General features: G+C 29.3%; 1 protein-coding gene across 1 annotated transcript; it reads right to left on the reverse strand.

Annotated features, from left to right (window-relative positions):
* Positions 1-2,690: 2,690 nt before the first annotated feature.
* Positions 2,691-4,021, reverse strand: LOC114393901 (transcription factor MYB44-like). The gene has a single exon (XM_028355394.1). It carries the CDS (start codon positions 3,889-3,891, stop codon positions 3,085-3,087), a length of 807 nt encoding a protein of 268 aa, XP_028211195.1. The 5' UTR covers positions 3,892-4,021; the 3' UTR covers positions 2,691-3,084.
* Positions 4,022-10,295: the final 6,274 nt, after the last annotated feature.

The raw sequence follows: 10,295 nt of genomic DNA on the forward strand, positions 1-10,295 counted from the left end.
AAGAATATAATTTTTTATATATAATTTAATATTTTAAATAAGTATTTTTTTAAAATTTTAATTTGTATACAATATTTCAGAGCAAAAATATTTTTAACATTATTTAATAAAGTTTGATTTTTGTATTACATCATCCTATTCATTAGTATAATATTGCGATATTGTGAATTTCTATTACATTTGTAAAAATATTTTACACTGAAAATACATATAAATTAAACTCTTACCCATGTCATTAAACGGATATTTACCCTACACGTTTTTTTGGATGCACATAGAATTTGAATAGAATTGTCATTTTCTTTTTACCAAAAAAAAATTGTAACTGTTGATAGAATTGCCATCCCTAATTTACATGCTAATTCAGGTATTTATAGACAAATTATAGTGGTTGTAAATAAAGCATATCGGTTTTCAAATTTCAAATTTACATAAACCATACAAAAATAAAAAGTGCCTAATCTTGAAGGCACCGGGACTGTTTTGTTAATTTCATCGTTAGTAATCTCAATTTTCATGTTTCAAAGTACCAACTCATCTTCAAATCTTGATATCTTCATATTGACATGCATTCAAACAAAATCATTTACGATTTTGTTCTCAATCCAACTCTCTTTTCCTCGAAATCCATCATCATTTTTTTATCAAACTCTCTTCACATCAATAACTTTACCATATATATTATACCAACACAATTACAAAGAAATGGAAGCATGCATGATTCAATCAACGGGAAAGTTGTTATTTAGATCAGAGTAATTCTGACGGGCAATGTAATAAATAATTCATTCAAAATATATGTAGAAATGAATTTTTAAAAATTTATTAATGTACTTGTTAAAAATAAATTATTAGTATACTCTTCAGTTATATAACTCAACTAATGACGTAAGTTTGACCAAACTATTTTCCGAACATAAATTAGGCCATCGATTAATTTTGAAAAGGAAAATAATTCTTAAACAATTCTCAATTCTCCTACTATATGACTAACTAGTATAATTGGTAAATGGCTATGTTTCTTAAGCATATTCATAGCCATTTGATTCTCTTCACTTTCTTAATTTTTACACTTCGAAAGTTAGTTTCATGATTTTTAGCGTTAGAATATCTTATTTTCAGGAGAGAAAAAAATCCTCCTACTATATTCTCCTTTAAATTCGCCTACTACCTTTTATGGAGTGAACTCCTAGCATACATACAGGGTATTACATGATGGTTTTGCAATGGGTGAGAATTTTTCACGGAACCCTTGGGAAAAATGAATACATACATGATAATCATGTATAATGTAATTGCTTAAAAAGTTATAACCTTATTTTCATCCTTAGCGTGCAGAGTCAAAGTATATTATATGTTTTTATAGGAAAAAATTTAGATTGTGCACCCTCTTAGTCATATATTGACTGATATTCTTAGATTCTTAAATCTATTCATGCTATAACACTTGCGGTTAAGGAATTATGTATCCTCCTGATTGTATACTATCTTTGTGTTAACACACTTGAGTTGGTGATATGTCGATGAGATTTTTTGAACCGCTTATCGACCTAAAGCTCGGTGGTCGAACGATCTCCTAGCATGAGAGCATTTCGAAATCAAAGAGTTATGGCTTAGCTAGGATAAGTTGGGGTGGTAAGATTAACACTGCGATCGAAAGCCTCACTCTATACAAGTCCTCTCCCACTTGAAAGCCAAATAGTTTTATTCCATTCTTTGCAGCATCCCAAAACACGCCAATTTTTGCTATTATAACTACCTAGGGTGCCTCTTTGGGATCTCGAGAGAACGATCAAACCCTGATATATATATGCCAGAAATAAAAGATCATAAACATACTCTAGGCACAGAGAATGTTACAAGTTACGAAGTTGAATTTAGAAGCACAAAACATACACTTAAATGCTCTGGAGGAAATCTATACTGAAACAAATTAAAAAAAGACTCACTTGCACATAAGGTCAAAAAACATTACCAACATTCGTCATAAGATTATATTTTGCCCACCGCCCTATCACATGGAGCTAAAAATATATTTTGAAATTATATGCAACCCTATAAAACCACTAGGATCGGCCTTGTAAATTTATTTTTACAAACTTATATCTACTTATTTTTTTAGAAGTACCTGAGTAAAATATAATTTCAAATTTTCTTCAGCGAAAAGAAAAATAATTTCAAATTTCTTAAAATACACTCGACATATGTCTATGCAAAAATATTTTTTTAAAAAAAGTAAATAAACATTAGCAATCCTTATTTATATTTATATGCATAGAAAAATAAGGCAGTGACTAATCCATGATTAGTCTCGTTGGTAAATCAGAGAAAACACCATAAAACTAGAGATATTTTTTTATGATTAGTTGGACTTGAAACTCACGCACGCCTGATTGTTCCCGTGTTTTTCACATGCCCAAATTTCGTTGGCATCACTCAAATCACTTGCCCAACAAGTTCCTACCGCAAAACAAAATATTCCAACTGGACCCCACTTCTGTCAATCATGCATCCCACCGCTCCGATCTTCCCTTCAATTTTAAGGACACAAACAAAAACACTTCTGTCCTTTCGGTCCTTCTTCCCTACCCCATCTTTTTTAAGGTTTCCCTTTCCCCATTCCATTCTCCTCCTAATTAATTATTCAACCATTTTTTCAATTACCCAACACACACATTAATTTTCCTTCCTACAAACATTTTAATATCTTTCAGACTTAAACCCATTCCTAACAACTTTCATACAAAAAATTACTACTGTTTAACAGAAAAAAAAAAAAACACTATTTGATTGATTATCATCATCCTTCCCTTCTGTCCTGAGGTTCTTCTGCACAGTGCCAAAATTATTACTATTTTTTACCCTCAAGTAAAGGGAAATTAAACTTATATTTAAACTTAACTACAAAATAAAATTTAAAAAAAAAGTTTAAAAAAAAAAACACCACCGTTTCTCTTTCTCGGTTCTCACTTTTCTCTACTCTGTGATTCATCATCATTCATCATTCATGTTCAGTTGGCTTGATTCGAATCTCGAAACGACACCGTTTTTTATTCTCTTTTTTTTGTTTTTTGTTTCTTTCCTTCACTCGATGTTGCTAATTCCCATGCGCTTCACCACCGCGTTCCCAATCGCTTCGGTTGGTATTCTGAAGCCATTCTTCTGTTCCATCCCTGACATGTAACTCCTCACTTCCTTTCTTATCATCTCTTGCATCACTCTCAAGAACTCCGCGTTGAACATTTGCTTCCCCCGCTGCTCCACCGGCTCCGCCGGAGGCGGTGACGGCGGAGACACCGATACCGGTCGAGGTGCGCAAACTGGGTTAGACCCGGACCCGAACCCGGGGAGAGACAAACTCAGTGACGTGGCTGGATCGCAAGCAGAAGAAGCGGTTTCCATGAGATTGGGCCTGTAATGGGCCGAGGGGGAGGGGTTTGAGAGAGCGGGCAGGCTCGGATCGCTCAAATCGGAGCCCGATGGGCTGCCAGGGTTCAAATGGGCCGGGCCGACGCTTGCAGATCTTTTAAGAGGCGGACGATCGGTGACGTCGTCACTAACGGCGGAACATTTTTTTCTCTTGAGAGTGGAGTTCCAGTGGTTTTTGACGGCGTTATCGGTGCGGCCGTTGTTGAGAAGGCGAGCTATGGTGGCCCACTTGTTGCCGAACCTGGCGTGAGCCCTGACGATGGCCTCGTCCTCGTCCGGCGAGAAGGGGCGGTGGGCCACCTGCGGCGAGAGCTGGTTGCACCACCGTAAGCGGCACGATTTCCCGGATCGTCCCGGAACGGACTTGCTTATCACCGACCAGTTTCGAGGCCCGTGGGCCTGAACCAGCCTCCGCAAAGCCTCGTCCTCTTCTGGGCTCCATGGACCCTTCACCCGATCCATTTCCCTGATGATGCCGTCTTAACAATAACAAAATAGTATCATTAAAATAAAAATTGTGAAGCAGGGAAGAAGAGAGCGAGGTGGTGGTGGTGGTGTTTTGTGTTGTGGTTATGAGAAGGTTGAGGGGTTTGGAGCAGAAATAGAAAAATGTTAAAGGCGATAAGGATGACCGGATGGGCCTGTCGATGTGACCGGTTGGGGCGGTTGGCGAAGCAGTTACTTACTTGCTAGCACACAGCTGGCAAACCAACACGCGTGGGAGTTGGAGGATCCTCACGGTTACACGTATGATCACGCCATCGGTGCTGCGTTACTGTTACTGTGTTAGTTATTTTATCTTTAATCTATATCTTTAATCTTTAATCTTTAGTTTATCTATTCTATCTATGAAGAGAATATTACTAACTATTTTTTGTCTTCATCTTTTTAAGATTATTTTATCCTTGGTAATACTAAATATTAATTAATCTTTTTTTTATTCCAAGAATAATAGTGTAATCGTCTTTCATTTGTAGTCTCTTCCTCAATTGTATATAATCTCTCAATGTACCATATACATTCTATCCCACAAAACTTTCAATCAAAATTTAACTCCTTAAAGAAAAGTATTTTCAATTTAGTGAAAAATAGCTGTCCTGTGAGTGTTTATTATTTTTTAATATATATATATATATATATATATATATATATATATATATATATATATATATATATTTACATGTAACAATTTATTTAATTTTTCTCCCTCCCATGCCACATTAGTTACTTAGTGAAGGAAAATATTTTCATTTCAGAATATTTGTGTGGGATTTCAAATAAGTGTAGGTATCAATTTTAAATTAATTATTTGTTTTACTCTCTACTTACATTAAAAAAAAAAAAAAACTCCCTCCATTGATTCATTAACTCCTATTGTCTTATCTTTGTCTCTCAATTCTCTTTGTTAGCATATTATTTATTTATTTTACATAATTTTAGTATGTGTGTATATACATATTTAATTTAGGAAAAAAAGAATTCCTGCAAATGAATAAATATGAGTAACCATCATTATCTTAGACATTTAATAATTATTTTTATCTCTATAATTAAATACCCACTCTTGACTTAAACATATATATTAGACAAGCAAGGAGTAGATTAATTGATGGTTTAAAAGCTTTAAAAAACAAAGATTGAAAATAAAAATCTAAAGAGAGAATAGAGAAGTTATCATGCAAGCACAGAAAAAAAAAACTTACATTTGTAAGTTTTTTTAACTTATGCTCTTCTTCTTTGTATTATTTTATAGATTTTTTTATTTATAAAAATTAAGATAATTTTTTATTTCACTAATTATTAAATTTAGATATTTTTTTAATATCATTAAAATACGATGGACTACAAACAATTTATAAAAAGTAATATAAAAAATTGTATAAATCAAGATATATTAAAAAATATATTAAATTAAAAATAGTATACACATCAATTAAAAAATAATATAATGCAATAAAAATGCACACAGGCGCGCTGGTATGTTTTGGCTAGTTATCGATAAAGCAATAACTAATTAACTAATCTTCTTCCGCTCAAACTCGATTAGATTGGATTGAATTAAATTAAAATAAAAAATGAAAAAACGGCCACCAATAGGGAAGAGAATCCACGCATTCATTCAAGAATATCTCCTCCTTGTTGACTATGGCCGTTGAACAGTTGCTGCTCAATCTAATTAATTAATTAATTCCGAGACAAATACGCTAATCTCCATTTCCAGCCGTACATTGATAAAGAAAAAGTAATAAGTAACTAACGAATTTTAAAACCATGGTACTACTAAGCAAAGGGCGATAGAAAATAACTAGAAATACGGAAATAGAGTATATATCTAGATTGGTGTATGAACCAAATTATACGAGTTCATTTAGTTTGTTTAAAAAATTATTCAGTCATGGTTTCTGCTTTTAAAGTATATATGATTAGTTTTAAAAGATAAATACATACCAATTTAGTTTCTAAAAATTTATTAATGATTGTTTAGTTTTTTTAAATAAATTAAGTCAGGTAAGTTTTTTTCGGTGATCAGATTAAATTTTTACTTTTAAAACTCAACGGTTTTTGTTGAAAGATAACTACTTACAGTTTCAAACGGTATTTTTTTTTTTTTTTTGCTGAAACCCAAAATTAAACATTAAGTTAATTGACTGCCTCTAGATTTCTTTTCTGTTAAAATAAAATAAGAAAATGTTAATATTAATACTTAAGACTGATTTCATTATTAAAAGTTTAAAATTTGTTAAGAAATGGAGTATTTTTGTACTTTCACCTTTGAGATGTATTGGATTTTTTTTATTAATTCTAATTGTTTAAAATTAATCCTAAAGGATTATCTTAAGTAATGCCATGAAATCAACATAATTTCATTAAAGTAATTCTCACTTTTTGTTAAACGGGAGTTTCTTTATACTTGTACCTTCTAAGAAATTTCGGGTAACAAACTGTCAAAATAAACAACATTTCAGATAATAATAAAAGTATGTGTTTAAGAGTTTGTAAACATGTAGATTTGTGTTTAATTCCTAATTATGCACACGGAGAAACTTTGTTGAACGAGATAAAATTCATCTCAATGAGCTATATTTTGAAAAGATTAATCTTTGATTATTGACTAGAAATACCTTTAAATAACACAAAGGAATGTTTAACTATTAATTAGAGCAAACAATTTTCTCTTAACAAACAATTCTTATTTAATAATAATTCATTTTGTATCTGTTTAATAGATTTGCAAATTTGAAAGAAAGCAATAAATGTCAGAGGTTTAAATGTGTGTTCTTCGTTAGCTTAAGGGAAATGATATCGTATCTTGTAGTTTTAAAAGATGAGTTGATTTTTCTATGGTGGTGTTCTGTGTTCATTGATGGTTGAGGGTTTACCTACAAAAGTTTCAATGTCTAAGTCAGGGATGTTACGTACAAGAGCTTCAATGTCTTGGTTAGTATAAATCGAAGTTAAGAGATGGTAGGAGAAAAAATAATAGTGACCTTTTCTCAAATTGATCCAAAGTATTTATGCATCTCTGTTGACCTTATTCAAAGTATTTAATCAAAGTTACACGGTTTGAAATTTGAATGCAAGTTTGTTACCCCTGCGAGTTTAAACTGTTGTGGTGGGTGATTGAATTTGTTTAATTAGTAAGTGGATCAACCTAATGGAGCCATTATAGATCTGAACCGAGGTTCAGAATTTATTGAATAAAAATTTAGTTATATATAATAGTCATTTTTTTGTTTAATATGTTACACAACAATTTTGAAAAATACTCATATTTATATTAGTATGGATTTAGTAAGTAAATTTTAAGGAAATATGAATTCTTCTTATATTAAAATTAAAAATTTTAAGATTTTACGTATATTTATTTATCACTTAAAAATTAAAAACAATATTAAATAATATTTACTTTTATCTCTACTTAGTTTTTAAATATTGACAAACTTATCAAAAATAATAATGATAATAAAATTATCTTAAGAGATTAAAATTAATACATAAAAATATTAATATACTTTTTAGTCTGTATATTATCTTCTTAAACTGACAAATACAATAGGAAGAAGAAGAAACAAAAAATAAATAAAAATAGAAATACTAGTGCAATACCAAATTGCCTCGAGGATATGGTCCTTTGACTCCTTTCAGGTTTGGGAACTAGGAAGGAACCCACCGAGAAAGTCAGAAGCATTTTCCTATTAGTGAGTGGATCTATAAAGGAACCCTCAATAATTTAATTATTATTCTTTTAGTAGTAGTTTAAATATTTATAATTATAAATTATTTTAAGTGTAATTTTTAAAATAATTATTATAATGATTATAAACTTAAGATTCATATTAATTTAAAATTGAATGATAATATACAAGTCGGAACCAAACAAATCGACGTAAGAATTATAAGAAGAAGAAAAAAATAATTAAGAATGAGATTTTAAATAATAAAAAATTGTAATATCTAAAAATTTCGTTTTATTTAATTTTTAAAATTGTACTAAAATTAATTATAAAAATCATGTTAAAAACAAGTTACTACAAGAACAAACATCTAGAAATATGTAATAAAAAGAAAAGGAGAAAGGTAAGGGATGAACTGGCTTAGAAAACGACAAATTGAAGTAGCACAATCTGGGGATCTACTAATATCCTGTCACCAAATTCCAGCCTGTCATAACCCTAAAGTCACACACTCCTAACGGCCTTCTTCCCCACATTACCCTCACTTTGCAGTTCTTGCTTTATTAACCTTTAATTTTTTGTGGATTTGTCAAATTTATCTAGGGACATGTAAACCTTATATTACGGGTTTTTTTTTTAATTATAAAATATTATACTAAATGTTTTTAAAATAAATATTAAATAAATTTTCATTTGTCATGTATTGCTCCCTTTCATCTCATTTATTATAAATAACAAAAATCACTTGTTTTTGTCAAAAAAATAAAAAAAATAAATTTCGTCTTATTTAATTAAATTATCTTTAAAATGTTATATTTCTTTACTTCTTATTCATAAGATTCAAGTTTAGATTTGTGTTATTTTCTTTTATAAAATTCAATTTATAATATTTTTTACATTAATTATTTTTAGATTAAAATTATTTTTAATTTAAAAAAAAAAGAAAAAATATATTGACAAATAAATAGATGAGAAAACAATATTAATTATAAACACAGTTTTAAAAAAAGTTATAAATTTAAGATAAATTTATTGTTATCGATTAAGTTAAATAATTCTATTAAACTTTATGAATTAAGTAATTGAATGTTATATATAAAAACGAAGAGGAAGAAAGTATCAAATTTTAGTGAATGATACTTTAGAGAGAGAAAAAAAAATGCTTGATATCAATAGTGCGTCTATTGTCAAGTTAAAGTGGGCATGTTGCGGGACTCGCTTTATCTATATTATGAAAGTATTTGAGTGATTCAAGACCAAAGACTAATTCTTTTTTTTAAAAAAAAAAAAAAAAAACCAAAGACTAACTACATACGCGGTTTGTCGATATCAACACTAAACCGATTGAGCTTCCCAACACACATTTGCCTCACTTAACTTAGTTTACAATTATGTTTGGTTGTCTTTAAAAGTAATTTTTTCATATATGTTTGACACTAAATTGAGTTTCAATTGGAAGCAATATATGGATTGTTTATTAAAGTTCATTTTCTATCAGCAATATTTATTCAAGAGCAACATCAAGTAAAAATACAATAGATAAGAATTATTCAAATAAGTTTTATTTAATTAGCATACTTAAAAAATATCTAAACATAAATCGCATTAATAAACTCTTTTTATTTATCAAACTTAAATTTATAATATACTTTTAATTTAAACTTATAGTTGTAAATTTTAATCCAAATATACACTAAACCAAATCATTTGCCACAGAAGTGAAGAGAGCTAGAGAAGCTAATGCTCATGAGTCATGAGTGAAATAATTATCATTGTACTTAATGCTAGTTAAAAGATTTTGTACATTGACCATTGGGGTTTGATAAAAATAGCGTAATCGATGGTCTAGAATCTGGATCCAGTGCAATAAATATTATATTAATGAATTTAAAGTATGAAACCATGAATAACTAAGGCTAATTATCAGCATGTTAGTGGTGCAAGCGTTATAGGTAATTTGGTTTGGTCATAAAATTTAATTGTATGGGATTGCTGTTGTAAGTTTGAAACTTAAAGTTATTAAAATTAAACTTTATTATATTAAAATATAAGTTATTTAACATTTATTTTAGGCAATTTAAAATAGTTAATAGTATATATTTAACTTCTTTATATGATCATATGTTTAATTACAGAATATAAAAAAAAATCTTTATATCATATACTATATAATAGAACCTTTCTTTAAATGTATATAGCATTACCATTAATGACACCGTTGAGAAATAATGAAAGAAAAATAGAATAAGAGTATGGAATAAGAAAACAAAATTACAAAAAAAATATTAAAAGCGAAACAATTAAAGAATTAATAAATAATTTTTAAGAAAATCATGGTGAACTATATTAATGATACTAAAAATTATAATTTTAATATTTTTTCTTATTTTTCAGTCATAATTTTGAAGTAGTCATATAAGATAGTTAATATTCTTTTATCATATACCAGAGACACGATTAAAAAACAACAACAGCTGTACATGCATAAGCAACAAGTCTGATTCTTCGTGATAGGGACTGTCCATGATAATACATTATACATGCATATTGCATAAGCAACAAAGCCAACAAGTCTCGTCGCCGAAAAATAATATTGAATGCAAAGTGATGTGCATTGAAATTTGGCCGTGCGATATGAGTGGTATTATGAGATTGTATACAAAAAGAATTAGAAAATTTGTGTAATAAGAT

This window comes from Glycine soja, chromosome 17 (genome assembly GCF_004193775.1).
Source record: "Glycine soja cultivar W05 chromosome 17, ASM419377v2, whole genome shotgun sequence".
NCBI classification, from domain to species: Eukaryota; Viridiplantae; Streptophyta; class Magnoliopsida; order Fabales; family Fabaceae; genus Glycine; species Glycine soja.

Bases quoted from the DNA above. Each gene is read 5' to 3' on its own strand.
- LOC114393901 (XM_028355394.1), bottom strand. From the start codon at position 3,891: ATGGATCGGGTGAAGGGTCCATGGAGCCCAGAAGAGGACGAGGCTTTG.